The sequence below is a fragment of the Miniopterus schreibersii genome, assembly GCF_964146895.1.
Source record: "Miniopterus schreibersii genome assembly, chromosome: 13".
Classification (NCBI taxonomy): Eukaryota; Metazoa; Chordata; class Mammalia; order Chiroptera; family Miniopteridae; genus Miniopterus; species Miniopterus schreibersii.
The window spans coordinates 9,670,655-9,688,320 of record NC_138113.1 but is presented as its reverse complement, the minus strand read 5'-3'; the positions used below and the strand labels follow the sequence as shown (position 1 = coordinate 9,688,320).

Genomic DNA, 17,666 nt, shown 5'->3' with positions numbered 1-17,666 from the left:
TTCTTTAAATTATTGTTTAATGTTATATTGAGAATATTTCACATAAGGAAAGTTGTTACTTACAAATCCCATTTTATGCCCAAATTTTTCTAAGTGTTGTATGGATATAAAGTATAGGAAGGCTTAATAACAAAATGAATCACCTACCACCTAATTTAAGAACTACAACGTTACTAGAAACTTCAGATTTACTGTGTCCCTTACCTGGATCCTTCTCCATAGAGGTAACTTCACCCCAGAGGTAACAAATCTCTTGATTGTTATAATTTCTTCATTTCTTTTTAAAAAGGAGTTTCATCACAGCCATGTATACACATTGGGCTAAACCATATGGTGTTTATTTCCCCTTGTTTTTGAGCTTTATACAATGGTATACGTATTGCACACAGTCTGAAACAGGACAGGCTCAGGGTGGGTGTCCGAAGAGGGGCGTGGACATATGGGGAGGCCCAGTGGGCAAATGAACCGAGGGTCTGAGAGTCAAGTGATGGGAGTTACAGTGGGATCAGAGCAGAGAGTCAGAGGCAGGGATGCTGGTGACTGGTTTCAGAAGAGTGGCCCTGGTGATACTGAAGTCTGGTATCCACTGTTCTTTTACCAAAGACTTTAAGCACTGGCTCCCTCTACAAGCTTTGGAGCCAGGCTGATTCAGGTTCAAGATCATTTCCACCACCAACCTTAGGCAAGTTGCTTTAAGCTCTCCAAGCCCCTTTCCTCGTCTAAAAATGAAAGCGATCGTACACTCCATAGGGTGGCTGTGAGGAAGGAATGGCAGGATACCTTTTGGCCAGCCCATGATGGTCCCTATTTCTAAGAGCTAACCCTGACCTCCAGAGTTGGCCCCTTGCTGCTGTCTGTATTGTGTAGCTCCGATCCTTGAGACTGCACCCCTGGAAAATGTAGGTGACATAAAATGTGGCACATTTTGTGGCCTTCCAACATTATAAAACTGTTCTTTCTGTGTGTCTGCCTGCATATGTACTGTGCACAGCAGGGGGTAGGCAGAGCTTCCTGTCAGCCCCTCCTGAATCAGAGGTAATGCAAAGAAGTTGAGCCCAGCTCTTTCTCTGGTCCCCTGTGACCTCAAGGATCAGACACCCATGTCAGCATCACAAGGGCCTGAGAGTGCAGGCATCAGAAAGACTAGATCACATTCTGCACTCTCACTGTGAGGTCAGTTCCCTCTTATGCCACAGTGTTTGTGGAGGAAGCAAGAGGCTTTAGCTAAGCTCTAAGGAGCATGTCCTCTCTGCGCATGTCTGAGCTCCTACAGCCTTAGGGGTCTCGCACCTAAGAGGCCACCAAAGGTCCAAAAAGGAAGTGGAAGGGAGCCTAGCTTGGGCCGTGGGCTTGGGAGAGCAGACCCCTTGGAGGGGACAGAGCTGGGGCTGGGAAGACATGCACCTACTGGTCTCCTCTTTAGGTGCTGGACTTCTGGAGGAGTTGCTGGGGCATCCGGGTCCCCTCAGGTTCCCAACCCTTCCATAAGCCCCCAGCCTGCAAGAGCCACTGTGGCCTGCTGCCCTGGGCTCCCCTAGAGTCTCAACTTTCTGTCTCTCCTAAAGGAAAGGAGGAACCCGTTCCCACATAGCATCTCTGGTCTGTGGAAATGCGGTCAGGGATAGATGGCTGAAGGGACATAGGTCAGTGATGTTAGGCACCCTCCTGTCCCTCTTTGGGGAGTCCCAGGAGGTGGGATGATCGAGGGCTGGCCACCATCACATTTTACAGACTCAATAGAAGATAAACCCTTTATTTTGTTTTTTGAAAAAAATAAACCTCAGTGGATCTTCTCCAAAGATATGGCCTCTAGAAAACTGGTTCCTATCTTTTTATGAGATAAAAGTTCAGAAAAACATTCCCATAAAAAATAACTATTGTTCATAAAAATGATTGATCTTTGTGCTCATATTTGTAAGTGTATGGTCATCTGCAAAGATGCGTCTGTGGCTAGAAAGTGCCTTCAGCCTGTCTGACGGAAAGGCTTGGGAAGCGCCCACGCCCTGCTCAGCCATCCCCACTGCTGGCGCCTTCGCTCTGCGGGGCCTGCTGGCCTCACCGCACCTGTCTGTGTCTCTCCTAACTGAACATCCCCAGCATGTCCGTCTGTCCCCAGTCTGCCCGTTCACGGGTGTCTGTCAGTCTCTGAGATGTCCACCGGAGGTGACTGTGTATCGTCCTGTCAGGTCAGCAGGCTGTTCCTTTCTCAGCACAAGCTGCTTCGGGATGCTTTCCAGGTCGAAGGTTGCCTGGAGCTGGGTAGGCAGGGACACAGGTTTATCTGAAATGGCCTGTGGTCAACAGGCAAGAAACGACAGGTGGAACCCAGGCCAGTCCCTTCTGGAGAGGTCACTGAAGACTCCGTATCCCAGGGAAAAGGTCACATGAAAGCTGCAAATGGGGGTCCTAAACAGCTGAGAAGAAAGGGGGGACTTTGGCCCCAGAAGATGCGTGCTCCTGCTGTTCGGCTCACAGAAGTCTCAAACTTCAGGCGAGGCTGTAACTGGTCCTCCTGTGGGAGGGAAAAGAAGTCAAAGAGGATTGGGGGGGGTGTCTCTGCCCGCCACAGACCCCTATGAAGTGTCATTGGCTGTTCCTTTTCTTCCTCGCAACTCCTCCCCTTCACCACCCGTGAATAAAGCCACAAGCCTGTTTCCCCAGGTCCCTTTGAGCAGATCCCCACCCTGTGTCGCTCCCTGAGCGTAATGCATGACGTCAGTATTACTTGGCTGGAGTCTGAGACGAGCCCTACTGAGCAGTGAGGGGCCGATGCTGCCAGTCCCTGCCTCCCTGGGCGGTCCTCTGTATGTACATGTGCTCGTATGTGTAAGTGCACGAGCATCTGCAAGGACGTGGACACACTCGTGAGAGTCCGCGGGACCATGTTGACACTGCAGCACCTGCTTGGCCACGGGCCCTGTGCTGGGCTCTTAGGACAAAAATGAGTAAACGCAGCTCCAGCTTTCAAGGTCCCCACAGTCTACTGGGAAAGCTGGACAGTGAGCGAATCTTCCCTGCAGCGGAACCAGTGCTCTGGAAGGGGAAGGACAAGGCTCAGACGCTCTCAGCACAGCTTGGGGGGAGAGGAGGGGGGGAGGAAGATGATGGGTCCCCAGGTTTCGGCTCCCAGGCTGGAGGATGGTGGAGCCAACCAGGGCAAGAAGATGAATTCCTTTTGGGGATCATTCAGACTGACTGCCATGGCTGTGGGACATCAGGTGATGTCCAAGTGAGAGCCAGGTGTGTAGATCTGGAACTTGAAGGAAGTCTGTGTTGGGGGTAAGGTTGGGAGGGGGACAGTTATAGGAGTCAATAAACAAGAGGTGCTCAAGGTCCAGCAAGTAGATGAGGTGCTTGGGATTATGGAGAGCAAAGGGAACGGGTGAACAAGGGAGCCCTCCCACGCCACCATCCAACTGGTGATTGAAGGAGGGACACTGAGCAGGGATGACCAGAGTAGCAGGAGAAAATCCAGAAGATGGCATCACTGAAGCTAAGGAAAGAGTCTCCAAAAGCAGGACTGTTCGGTGGTGTAAGTACCACCGGGAGACCTGTGGACTAGTTGGTCTCATATCGGCACCTTTCTACAGGTGCCTCCCTGAGTGCTGGTAGCCCTGTTGTGTGTACTCGTATGCATGTGGTGCCCACCTCCGAAGGCTCAGCTGGCGAGAGGTTTCCTGGCTTGGCACCTTTGGAGTGGGGCCGACCATGAGGATGCAAAGACCGGTGAGGATCATGCAGGTGGGCATGGCACCGATGAGAACCTTGAGGGTCACCACCACCTGCTCTGCCTGCTTGCAGGCTCCTGCCTTGTATCCCGCAAACCTGGAGAAACAGTCCCATGCATCCAGCTCAGACCCTCCTGAGCCTGATCCCTAGGGGAGGAGTTCCAGATCCCCCACCTCCACACCATCCTGAAACTTGGATTCATTTCTTGGCCAGATCAGCCTAACCATGGTGGGAGGGAGTGTTGAGGGAATAGGCCGGTCAGGGAGGAGTTCAGAGACAACTGAGAATGTGGGGAGCTGAGGCTTCAGAAGGAGTATAGCCCCCAAGAAAGGCCCCTTTTTAGTCCCATTCACAGAGAAAGCTGGGGCAGGTGATTCCCCCCCACTCTCGAAAGAGCAAAGCTTTGTCCCCTGGCTGGCTGGGGAGGAGGGCTCTGCCCTTGTCCCACCCAGCTGGCATTTTGTGCCTCTGCCACAGCCCGACTCTGTGACTCACTCGAGACTGAGCGTGGAGATGCCCAGGGCACCTGCGCCTGAAAGCTTGGTGAAGAAGACATAGGATGAGTAGAAGATGGTCTCCATGCCTGGGCCGTGTGGGTGCTGCAGCTGGAAGTCATCTATCACGTCTGGGAGCATGGACCTAGGCAGGGGGCTGCAGAGTTAGTACTTTATCCCCTGACAGCCACCAGCCTGCAAGCTCTCTGGGGACAGAGACCAAGTCAGACTCATCCCTGAGTCCTCACTGCCCAGGACCAGGACTGGCCCACAGAGAGCCAGGCAACTTGTCTGCTTTCTGCTTGTATCCCCACCCCCCATCTCGACATCCCCCGCCCCTAGCTGCCCACCATGCCTGCTGTTTGGTGGCTTTTAGGAGGACTCCCAGGATGGAGCTGGTGGCCTTCATCCCCTGCAAGTGGGAGAGCAGCTCCCTAGTGCAGGCTGGGCACAGGCCTGGGCCAACAGGCTGACATGAAGGAAGGCAGACCCACGAGAAAGGACACGAAGCGCCCACATTCCCGTCCCCTCACCCAGCCTACCAGGGCAGCAGCAAGGACACAGCAGTGCTCACACCAGATACAAAGGCCACGACGTATGCCACAGGTGCTGTGGGCACAACAGCCAACAGGATTGCAAAGGGCACCATCACCTGGGGAGACAGACACACTGGCTGTTCCTTCCGTCTGCTCCGCCCCCTTGCCCTTTCCAGCACACACTAACCGGTCTTCACTAACCACCTGGTGCCTGGGCCTGCCCTGGGCACTGAAGACATGATTATAGATCCACCAGCTGGCCCCCAGGAGGCTCAGGCTCCAAGGTCAACCTCCCCGACCCAGCTCCAAGCCTCCAAGCCTTGCTTCCTGCCTCACTCACACAGATCCCGAAGGCTGACATCTTCTTCCCAAATCGCTGCAGAACCCACTCCCACAGCGGGGTGCTCAGCACAGCGGAGACCTGTGAGCAGACAGGACCGTCACAGCCTGCCAGCTGCCAGCACCTCTGCCCAGGTTCTCAAAGTCCTGGCTTTCAGGTGGGATGCCCGGCCTCGACTGGAACCAGTGGCTATGAACTTTGACCCTAGCCCCAATTCCACCCTCCCTTGGAAGGCAGGTGACTGAGACCACAGCTGAGTCCAGAATGTTGACCTCCAGAACTCTGGCCACACATGTCAAGGACCACACATGTCCCCAACTCAGGCTCCCGAGCAACCCCAGGTCCCCTCACCAGAACGGTTAGCACCAGGCTCTGGACGTGGCCATGTAGCCGGGAGGCATGTGTACAGAACAGGACCAGGTAGCTCTGCTCCACCTGAGGAGGGCGACAGGAAGTAGGTGTTTACAGGGACTGGCAGGACCTCAAGAGCCAGGCGCAAGGCCTAGGTCTCAGTCCTGGCCTCCCTTTTTGGACTTTGAACTCTGATTGCTGGCACCACTGTGCACTCTCCGCCCCTACAAAGGATGCTTCTCCCTGACACTGGCATAAACACCATTCCTGGTCTACCCTCCCCCTGCACAGCTAAGATTGGGTGGACTTTACCACCCAGACACTTGTCCTGGTGTCTGGCCCTGACCTCAATGCCATGAGCTCTGTCTAGATCTCTCTCCTTCCAGCGGCTGCCTCTCTGGGCCACATGCCAGCCACTGGTCTCTCCCTGTTAAAACTCAAGCCTAACTGTGATGCAGGGGGGATGAGACCGAACCTGAACCTACGCAAGCTCAGTATGGCTGGAATCAAGCCCGTGGGCGTCAGCCTGGCCAGGGTACCTGAACGGCTGCTGAGATGAACAGGAAGGAGACCACCAGCTTCAGGTAGGGTGGGTGCCGGACAGTGAGGCCCAGCCCCGCCAGGAAGCTCGTGTCCTGGCTGGACACTGGGGCAGAGGGGTCTGCAACACAGGAAGGCGACATCTCGACTTGGCACACCCAAGAGAAGCGCCGACCCCAGCTCTGCTTCCCACATTCTGCCTTCACCTCTGTACCTGGTCGCTCCTTCACCCCCAGGCGGAGCAAACCACTGCACACGGGATAAGTCACGGCAACCACGGCCGCTGCAATGGAGTAGAGACAGGTCTGTGGAACAGGACAGAGCTGGGGTGGGTGTGATGTCTCTAACCCATGGAGGTGAGGACACCAGGGGCTGCAGGAGTACCTCCCAAAGGGGGCAGAGGGCCCCTCAGCCCAAGTCCGAGAATGCTGGGCACTCCTCCCAATTGGCCCAGCAGGAGAGGGAGAGCTGAGGGCCCAGGATGGACCTTCTGCTGATCCTGTGCCTCCGGGATGCATCCATGCCACCAGGGAGGGGTCTGAGTTCTCCCCCCACCCCCACCCTTGGCTCCCTCCCTCTCTCATTTTTTATTTATTTATTAAAAAAATTTTTTAATTATTTTTAAAATCCTCACCGGAGGATATTTTTTTCCATTTCTTTTTCAGGGACAGTGGAAGAGGGGGAGAGAGAGAAGAGAGACACATGGACTGGTTGCCTCCTGCACGCTCCCCAACAGGGGCGGGGATCCAGCCTGCAACCGAGGTACCTGCCCTTGGTTGGCATGGACCCTGGGACCCTTCAGTCCGAGGGCTGACGCTCCCACCACTGAGCCGAACCAGCTCTCATTTTTTAAAACGAGCACTCACTGTGGCTGATTCTGACCCTGAGGGTGCAGCGGTGAGTAAGCCACCCCTGCGCATCCACAGCGAGGGGCTCAGAGTGGCAGGAAGGCAGACCCAAAGCACAAGGTACCGTGCGGTGCACAACGACCCAGAGAAATGTCAAAAACAGAGGCAGTGCCACCTATCATTCAGGCAAAATTACACATGTGGTAAAATACATACAAAAAAGACATGCACGGGAGCCACGGTACCCGACTCCAGTTAGGGGCTGCCTCCGGGCGGGGACCAGCCGGGCATGGGCAGGGCTTCACCGGGCCCAGCGCCGCTGCCCGGGGCCCATCCGAAGGACCCTGCGCCTGGATGTGCCAGGGTCCCCCATCCGAAGGACCCTGCGCCTGGATGTGCCAGGGTCCCCCATCCGAAGGACCCTGCGCCTGGATGTGCCAGGGTCCCCCATCCGAAGGACCCTGCGCCTGGGGGTTAACGCTCTGCTGCCTCCCTCCCGAGCTTCTTGATGCTTTTATCTAGGAATTTGTGTTTTGTAGGTGAAGTTGATGGGCTAACAGCTGGAGCTGCCAGGAGGGCCCTGAACGCTTTGTGCCGTTTGGGGGTGAGTTCTCCACCTTCCGGTAGCCACTTCTTGGCGCCCCAGGCCCCGCCCAGCCCAGGCCACGGCCACCCGGGTCCCACCCTCGCCAGACAGTGAAGGGCGGGGCCGGTGGGCGCACGGCCGGGGCGGGCTGGGGATGCCCGGGGGCGTCGCCCCAGCGCCGGGCGGGGCTTGGCAACCGGCGGGAGTGAGGGCCCCGGGGGGGGGGGGGGGGGGCTGATCCCAGGCCGGGCACCGCGTCGCTGGCTCAGGGGACCGCAGGGGAAGCCGGGGGCTGCCCCGGGCGCCGCGCGGGCCGGAGAGGGGCCTGCTCTGCGGCGCGGGCGCCGTGGCCGCGGGGCCCCCTCCTTTCTCCCTGCGGGGGGAAGCGCCCCAGGAGGCCCCCAGCCCCGCAGGCACTCACCGCGCTGGGGGAGACGGGCGCCGGCGCCGCCCCCTCGGAGTCCTCGCACCCGTGGGCGCTGTGGGCGCCGGACACGATGAGCCCGTGGACCGCGGCTCCCATCAGCGTCCCCGCCATCTCCATGGTCACGCCTGGGACACGCGAGCGCTCAGGGCCCCGCCCGCGCCCGCGGCCCGCCCCGCCCCGCCCGCCGCACTCACGGTACGCGGTGGCCGAGTCGCGCTCGGCGGGGCGGGGCGTCAGCAGCATGGTCAGCGCCGTGTAGGGCACCTGCAAGAACTGGGGCGCCCGCCGCCCCCGCGCCCGGCTGGCACCGACCCACACGCCCCTTCAGGCCGCAGCCCGGGCCCAGGGGCCCGAGGAGCTAAAGGCAGATGCCCGGGCGCTGGTGGGCCGGTGCGGGCGCTGGGACCCTCCTGACCCCGCCCCCGGGACACGCTCTCTTCAGAGGGGGCCTGGCCTGCAAGGGGGCTCCAGGGGTCCCGGCCCAGGAAGGGGGGCGCCTGCTTACCGTGGACAGAGCCTGAAACAGGCAGTAGAAGGTCATGTACCAAAGGCCTCGAAGGTTGGTGAAGGGGGGCAGGAACCACAGGAAGAAGTAAGCCGCTGCGATGAAGGGCGTGCAGCCCAGCACCCTGTGGGGCACCGGGGAGCTGGAACACCCAGGGCACCAGGGTGGGGCCCCAAAGGGCTGCGGGAGCAGACACCGCCCTGAGCATAAGCCCTCTGCCCGGACAAGCCCTGGGCCGGGGCTCTCAGGGCGGGGCCATGGGGGAGGGCTGATGGGACCTGGAGGTAGCCAGGAGTGGGGCCCCTGACCTGTGTAGGACACTTGGGTGCGTGGTTGTGCTATGCCCTGTATCAGGAACCCCGGAGCTACCTACTCTGCAAGACCCTCCATGGCCTCCAGCCCACCCTGGCCACACTCAGACTTCTGGGCCAGGCCTGGGAGTCCTGGAGGCTTTGTCCAGCCCTGAGCCATCTGGTGACGGAAAGTCCCCCAAATGTCTCTGAATTCCTGCATGATAGTCTGGCCCAATCCGGTATCATCACCTACTGTTCAGTCCCATCACCTGCTGTCCAGTCTTGTTCTCTAACGATCCACAGGGTTTTCTACTAAGAATCAGGGCTGTGATGACCACAAGGACCTCAGGCTATGGGTGGGTGCCAGACTTGAAGGACCAGGGGCTGCTCACCAGGGCATGAGTCGTCCAGACCCTGTCCTCCTGCTTCTGCTGATGAAAAACCCAGCCAAGGGGTCAGCAGCTGCTCCAGACACCTTCCCTCCAAACAGGACGAGTGATACCTGGGCGGCAGGGATCTGAAATGGGCAGGGGAGGAGATAGCCAAGGATTGGCAGAGTCAGAGAGGGTGTCCAGCCCTGCCCACCAACCAGGAGGGGAGGGGGATCTGGGAACCTGGCTGGGGCCAGAGGCAGAGTGTAAAGGTCTATTCAGCCTCTTCCTCAGGACACTAATCCGGAGGCTCTCAGGGCACATCCATGCTGGTGGAGGAAGGTGGGGGGAGGGAGCTCTCCGCCACACGTGGGCACATTTCCACTGTTACTCATGCCCAGTCACTTTGGGAGAAGACACAAGGGACCCTCATCTCAGGTGGCTCAGTGCAAGAAGGGTGCACCTAGGCTGACAGTCATAGGTAGACTTTTTGTCTCATAACAAAAATTGATTTTATTGATTTTTCTGATTACATAAATGATACACTCACTATAAAAACGTTCAAACAGTATAGAAAAATATTGAGCAAAGCTCATCTGAAATCTCACCATCTTGAGACAACTGCCAATGATCACCCTTTAATAAATTTATATATATTTGCAATTTATAATCTGATATAAATGCAACCATATTAGTGTCATTTACAAAAATCATTAATACCTTACTAAAAAAAATTTTTTTTGCCCGGCCAGCGTGACTCAGTGGTTGAGCATCAACCTAGGATCCAGGAGATCACTGCTCCATTCCTGGTCAGGGCACATGCCCGGGTTGCAGGCTCGATCCCCAGTAGGGGGCGTGCAAGAGGCAGCCGATCAATGACTCATCATTGATGTTTCTGTCTCCCTCTCCCTCTCCTTTCCTCTCTCTGAAATCAATAAAGATATATTTTAAAAAATATATTTTTGCTTACTCTATACTGCAATAGCCAACATTAAGAGCCTGGTAATTTTCTGTACATTTTTCTCCATGCTCATTTTTAATCACGTACTGACACAAACACACACATACTCATGCACATACATATATGGGGCATGTCTTTGTTTTGCTAAAATGGGATCATTTTATATACTCATGGAAATCCTTCTACAACAACAGGTATAGATCTAACCCATTCTTTTAGTGGCTATATAATAGTCCATTTACGGAGATAGTGCGGGTTATTACCCAACTGCATCTATATTGTTGGGCATTCACATTGTTTCCCATTTTCCACTACAAACAGCCTGCAGTAAACATCCTTGAGGAGGCTGCCCTCAATAGCATTTGGCTTTTTGTCAGGCTTAAGTCAAAGACGGGAGTAGGGGGCCCTGGGCTGCTGCCCACACTCACCTGTGCCACATCTAGCAGGAAGAGCTGCAGGTAAAAGGCTGTGGCGCTGGAGGCCGCCTGGTTGGGGACCCCGCCAATGCCATAGCAAACCTTCGTACAGAATGGGAGGCGACCAGCTCTTCTGTCCTGGGGAGACATGGGAGCTAGGCCTCGCCCTCACAAACACAACAGCTCCCCGCACCCTCATGACTTCCATAAGCATCCTGAGGTCCCTATGTCTTGAGGGCTTTTCCTGCAACCGTCTCAGTCCTAATTTGCCCCAAATCATCTCAAAGGGAAGTGAGACAGAAAAAGAAAGGAAAAAGCCTAAAATATGACCTCTAAACTCTTCCAGGGGGAAGTTCTTCCTTACATTTCCCCCAGTGCTTTCTGCTTCGGTCTTTTATTTTCTGAGTCAGCAAGCCTGAGTGAACTGAGGGTCAGGAGGCCCCTAACTTTGCCACCAACTCCCTGTGTGACCTCGAATAAACCACTTTCCCTCTCTAAGCCTTATCTGTCAAATGGAAAAGTCCTGACAACTTCACAGGGTTTTTTTTGATAAGCAAATGGGGTAATGGTGCTAGGAGCTGATTGTTATATGTTCAGGACATTTTGCAGCCAGTTGTTGAGTGACCAGCAGCCTGAAATCAGCCATGGTGAGGGTATTTACATCACTGAAATCAGCAAGCATTAAAAATCAGAGCTTTTTTTCTTCTTTTTTTTCTGGAGAGACTGTTTATCAGCCTACCACTGAAATGAAGTAATGGTTATGACCCCAAATGTTTGTGTATATATAGGGTGTCCCTCCAAAAATGTATACACACACTTTGAATAATTACAAAGGCAGTGTTTATTAAAATACATTTCATTTTCAAAATTGAACTATCAGCTGTTAAAGTGTGTATACATTTTTTGGGACACCCTATATATCTCACAAGCCCTAAGCTATCCAGCAGACTCCAGACTCAAATATTCAACTGCCTACTCACAGCCCTATGTGGTTGCCTAACAGGCATTTCAGCTTAGCATGGTCAAACACACAGCTTCTGATTTCCATCCCATTGTTTCAACCAACTCCTAACCCTGTTGTCCCTATTGCATTAAATGACCCCAGTGTCCACTCAGCAGCTCAGGCCGCAGACCCAGGGGTCACCCTCAATTCCCTTTCCCGATTCCCCCGTCTAATATATCAGTGAGAGCCTCCTAAGTGGCTCCCCTGCTTCTGCTCTCAGTCCCTACTGTCCACTCTCCATCCAGCAGCCAAAGTGACCCTTTCATGACATAGTTATGCTGTGCCTCCTTTTTGCTTAAAACCCTCCAACGCCTTGCCAGTATACTCTGAATAAAACTCCAAGTCCTCACCACGCAGCCTACGAGAGCCCACTCAATCTGCCTTCATTCCCTTTCCCACCTCACTTCAGGTGGCTCTCCTCCACCAGGAGAGCCTCCGGCCTATTCCTCAAAATGACCGTGCTTGTCACTACCTCAGGGCCTTTGCACTTCCTGTTCCTTCTGTCTGGAAGACTCTTCCTCCAGGCCTTTGCAGAGCTGAGTCCTTGTCATTCAAGCCTAAGCCTAAATGTCATCTCCTGAGAGAGGCCTTCCCTGGCCACCCACGTTTCTTTTTCAATTGTACTTACTTCCTGAGACACTCTTATTTTTTTTCCTGCCTCTCTTCATCAGAATATAAATTCTCTGAGGGCATGACTTACTCACCACTGCGCCCCCAGTACCTAGAACAAGGCTTGACATATAGCAGATGTTCGGTATATGTTTGTTGAAGGAATAAATGCCTTGAGGACACTGTGTAAAGGGCCATTTCTCTGGGAGATGCTGGGAATTCTTCTTTGTCATCCTTTGCTTGGGGATGGGTGGGGGAGTGGAGAAGACTGTGGCTTCACCCATTCTGGTATCTCACAGGCCACCCTAATGGGCCCTTTTGAAGGGAAGGCCTTCCCAGATAAGAGTTTATCACACCCTTTGCACACTCTCCCCACAGAAGAAAACCGAACGCGGAGCAGGATGCGGTCTCCTTTTCTGGCATTGTGCGAACATTATTTCAACTTCCAGAAAACTCTAACAACAGGCAGAATCCCGATAGCCCTCCTGCCCCTCCCCGTAATGGGATTCTTGTTTCCCCCTAAATATGTCTAGCAACTTTCTGGCACGTGGAAGGTACTTGAAAGATAAGGGGGGGGGGGGAATTCCAGCTGAACCTGGAATCTTGGTGATTTCATGCACCTAAATCATAAGCCCCTGACCTCGGCCGAGCCCGAGTTGAGCGTGGGCACCCGTGGATTCCAGTCCCGCGCCTGCCACTTCCAGCTGCGGGACCGGGCAAGTCACCTCCCGGGCTGCGGCGTTTCCTCCCATGTTAACTGGAGATAACACAGCCCCTCGGGTGGTGCGAGAATTCAATGCCGCTACTTCACTGGCAACGTCAGTGTCCCCTCTTGCCCTCTGTCACCCTCCTGAACTTCTAAATTCTCTGCAAAACGAGCCTCCTCAGAGAGCATCCTTACAGGACTCTCTTGGGGGCCGCAGTCCTTTGCTCTGAGGTGCCTGAGAGTTGGGGGTGACGCTGAGGTGGCGGCGGGGTGAAGCCACAGACGGGGACTGGCTCACTGGGAGCCGCGGGGTTGGCGTGGGGCGGACACTAACTCCAGCGCCCACCCGCGCGGCGCGGGTCCAGCCGGCCCTCTGCCCTCACTCCGCGGCCTGGTGGCCAGAAAGGACATCTCTGGGGCCATCTCCCAAAGGCGAGCCTGGTGCCTGGACAAGTCGGGGTTGGGGAAGGTGGCTAAGCCCCCCCCCCCATCGGCCTGGGGGCTGGGGAAGGGGGGCAGCCTCCTCGCGGGGCAACGGCAAGACCTACCTGCCCGGGGTTCAGGGGAGCCCTGGGGAGCCCTGGCGCGCGGTCGACGGGAGCCTAGACCGGCACTCAGGTGACCAGGGGCCGGCCCGGGTCCCGAGCCGCTGAACGCATCCAGCAAGTTACTCGTCTAGGACCCAGTTTCGCGGGATACTCTTTTGGGGGGATCCCGAATACCCGCAGCCTCGGGCTCGCAGCTGTCGAGGCCCACTAGGGGCGGTTCAGGCGGGGGCCCCTGCAGGGCTGCCCCTGGCTGGCTGAGGGGCCGCGATCAGACGCCCTCGGGGTCCCTGGGGCCGCCCTGCCCCGCGCCCCCCGCCGCCCTGCGCCCCGCAGCTCCCCAGGCTCCCCCCGCTGTGCGCTCACCGAGCCGGGCTCCAGGGCGCGCGCCTCGGGCTGGGGCGCGGGCGCCTCGACGGCGGGGCCCGGGGCGCCCGCGGGGGACGCAGCCATCGGCTCGCCGGCTGCGCTCCGGCCGCGGCCCTCGCGCGTTATCGCCCCGGGGGGGCGGCCCCCGAGTGGGCGCGGCGAGGGGCGGGGCGCAGGTTCCCTTCCCCCAAAGGGGAAGAGCCCCAGAGCTCAGACGCGCTGCGGGAGAAGCCGGCGGAGTCCCTGGGGGCCGCGCTTTCCTGGGGGCGGGTCCGACGGGAGCGGGAACCGGAGGCGGCCCCGCGGAATCCCCGCGGGCCACAGCCAGGCGGCGAGTTCTGGAGGGCGCCGCAGTGGTCTCGGCTTGTTTGGGTTAAGCTCTCGGCCCAGTGGGTTTCCTGCTACATTGGGCACCAGGTGCCCGCAGCGCAGCCTCCCGGCCTCCCGCAGGGCGCGGCGGGGCGCGGGCGGAGAGCCCGCTGGGGCGCGCGGTTTCCCGGAAAGTCCTTTACAGGGAAGGGGCGGCATCCGGAACGCAAATTAAGTGAAAATGCCTCATTAAGCGTCAAAGCTAAAACTAGCAAACTCTGCGAAGAAAACGGGCAAATCTTCGTAAGTGTGGGTCGCACAATTGCTTTTTATTTTTATTTTATTGTTTTAATCTTCACATGAGGATATGTTTAGAGAGAGGGAGAGAGAAACATCGACGTGAGAGAAATATCGGTGCCTCCTCCCACAGGCACCTGGACTGGGCATGGAGCCCGCAGCCTAGGTATGTGCCGGGACTAGGTATCGAACCCACAACCTTTTGGTGCACGGGAGGACACTCCAACAGACTGAGCCACTGGCCCAGGGCCACAATTGTTTTTTTTAGATAGGACACCACAAGCACAAATTGCTCTATATCTAATTGAAAACTTTGGGCTGCAAGCCCTCCAACACGTAAGTGAAAAGACAACTTACAGAATAGAGTATCTGCACATCATAAGGTCTTGTATTGCAATATATAAAGAGCTCTTACAACTCAAGAACAAGACAAATAGCCCAACTTAGAAATGGGCAAAGGATTTCAATAGATATTTCTCCAAAGATAGATGTGAAAAGATGCTCACATCCTCAGGGGAACAGAAACCTTTGAGATACCACTCCACGTGGATGGTTATCCTTAAAAAGACAGACAACAGGAAGCGTTGGGGAGGGCGTGGAAAAATCATACGTCGCTGCTCATGGGCATGTAAAACAGGGCGGGCACTTTGGAAAACGCAATTCTTCAACAAGTTAGACATGGAATTAGCATATGGCCCAGCCATTCCACTCCTAAGTATATACCCGAGAGAAATGAAAACATGTTCACACAAAAACCTGAACAAAAATGTTCATAGCAGCATTATTCAGGAGCCAAAAAGTGGCAACAACCCAAACGTCCATTCAGTTGATGGATAAGTAAACGTGGAAGGTGTTTCCATCCAACGGACTATCGTTCAGCAATAACAAGGACATTGACAAAGCTTGAAAACATTAAGGTAAAAGACACTAGTCACAGACGGCCACATGTTGTAGGAGTCCATTGACCTGAAACGTCCAGAATAGGTCAATCTATAAATAGGTTGTAGATTGGTGGCTTCCTAGAACGGAGGGGGTAGGGCGAATGCTGATGGGCACGGAGTTTCTTTAGAAGGGATGCAAATGTTCTAAAGTTAGACTGAGGTGATGGCTGCACAATCCTGTGAATATACTAAAAACTTCGGGCGAATTACAAGGTATGTGAATTACATCCCAATGAAGCTGTTTTTGTTTTGTGAAAGGGCAGGAGTGTGCTGCTTCTGCCGGATGAAACGCGAACGTGATCCCGAGACCTCGAGCTACGTGCTGAGGCTGCCAGACTAAGAACAGCGCCCACCTCTCCTATGATCCTAAGGTATACGCTGCTTAGTCTAAGGCAGGTCATTCATTCCATTTTCTACACCTCAATTCTTTTTAAAATTCGAGGTATAATTGATAATGAACATTTTATTAGTTTCAGGTTTACAACATGATTCAGTATTTGCATATCTTGTGAAATGTGCTTCAGTTCTTTAACCTACGAAATGGGTACCTTCTGTTTCCTTGATTGCAGCCCTATCAACAGTGGAAGGATAATTAGATAATGCATGTGCTAAATATTTAATTCCTTGACAGTTAAACATAAACTCAAGCTGAAGTTTCTTTGGATAATAATTGTATGCATTTTTACCAGGTCCGGAAACACCTCATTCCCAGGATTTTTACTTTGTTGCATATACTACCACAGTTTTAAATATTTAAGTGAGTAAAACAAACGAACAAACAAACAAACAACTCCATCTTTTTTTTTTTTTTTTTTGCACAAAAATGTAATGAATATAAAAGGTATTTGTTCCTAACAGCTATTCTTCTACTTAAAGTCATGGCATGTTCCTAATGCAATTTTTAAAGACAAATATGTTAGATTTCAGTAAATAGCAGGATCACAATAACCAAAGAGCCTTCTTTTTAATTAAAAAAACACACAAAAGATTGATACACTTAAAAATATCTGAAAGGATGAACACCAAAATGTCACCAGTGGTTATCTTCTTTAAAATAACCATTTGAATGGTGGAATAACAGAGGATTTAAAGATCATTTAAGCATTTTATAATTTTCTATGTATGTGAATTATCTGTGCAAAAATACATTTAAAGCAGACAACAGAGAGTCAAAGATTAGTCTGCTGAATAAACCACTGCTATTTGAAGATGAACTATGATGAGCAATATTTAAATTAAATAGTCTGTATTTAGAAATAGAACAAAGAAGTAAACCCTACCAAGGAATCTTCATGCTAGTTCAACTCAGGTCACAAGGATGGTTTAAAAAATAAACACAATGTTAAAATATCACATTTTAACATTTCCGAATATTAAGTGAAAGTAACATTAGTTAAAGTACCTGGCAAACAGAAGGCACCTAAGAAATACTTGTGGATTCTCAAATTGAATGACTTTGCCAAATAAAAATGACAAATGCACCTATATGTAAGTGTTTTATAACAAACAAGAATAAATCACTTCACAGATCCTTTTAATGAATAGTATTTCATCCTTATGACAACAGTTCTTTAACCAAGAGCAAAAGGTTGCTTTCAAAGTACTTTAAGGCACTCAGATAGATGCATACATGCCATATTTTCAACACAATGAAATGTAATAAAAAGTATTCTGAATGAGAGAAATATATAAAATAAGATCACTTTTATAACCTGGATAATGCATAGTAATTTAACCAATAAATTAGCATCTGCAAAATTAGAAATGTACTTCTGTATATCAGCCCTAAAAATGATTTTCAAGAAACTGATGACAGTTTTGAACCTACTTAGGTCAAATTATATTCCACACCTATGATGCTCATTTCCGTTTGCCTTCCCTTGATAAATTCGGTTTATGTTTTCTAAAATCAACATGTTTTGACTATCCTACACATTTGATTAACAACTTTACAATGTGAAACTCTCAGGTAAAAAGCTTTCTCATATGATTCTCCTTTTAGACAACCTCTGAGAATGTTACGCACACTAGTGGGAGCTTTTAACAGTTACAAAAATGAAGGTTATTGCTGGTGACAGGTCTTTCCCTATAGGAACTTCCCACTGCAGTGCATTCTACATGGACACACAAGAAAACCCCCAATGTGTCTTCTGGTTAAATAATCACAAACTGGAAGATCCTCGAAGGAGGCTTTTCTATAGGTACAAGGCAAATATTTCCAATGAGAGGCCCCTTTACAGAAATATATGAAGAATCACATAATGACTATAATTATGCAAATAAAAATGATAAAATGTTTCATGACAGGCTTATATGAAACATTTTCTTACATATTCCTGAAAATACACTCATCATCCTCATGTTATTTTATATCTGAAAGAGTTCATTGATTTTTCTGTCCCCTCGTTATTTCAAAGAATGCCATTATATTTGTTTCACTGGAGACAGGGCTCTACCACAGCTGTAAGCATTACTGACTATTTTCGATTA

General features: G+C 52.6%; 1 protein-coding gene across 2 annotated transcripts; it reads right to left on the bottom strand.

The window, feature by feature from the left end:
* Positions 1-13,713, bottom strand: MFSD2B (MFSD2 lysolipid transporter B, sphingolipid; the record flags this gene model as incomplete). 2 transcript variants are annotated; one of them, XM_081156274.1, is made up of 14 exons in its annotated part: positions 1-2,512; positions 3,649-3,825; positions 4,225-4,368; positions 4,766-4,875; positions 5,100-5,180; positions 5,451-5,534; positions 5,990-6,111; positions 6,205-6,295; positions 7,846-7,976; positions 8,046-8,124; positions 8,357-8,480; positions 9,042-9,166; positions 10,410-10,535; positions 13,627-13,713. In XM_081156274.1, the coding sequence occupies 14 exons, from the start codon at positions 13,711-13,713 to the stop codon at positions 2,488-2,490; spliced, it is 1,506 nt and encodes a 501-aa protein (XP_081012400.1). In that variant the 3' UTR covers positions 1-2,487. The 2 variants fall into 2 exon arrangements, with proteins under 2 accessions (XP_081012400.1, XP_081012401.1); XM_081156275.1 differs by lacking the exon at positions 5,451-5,534.
* Between the last annotated feature and the right edge of the window lie 3,953 nt (positions 13,714-17,666).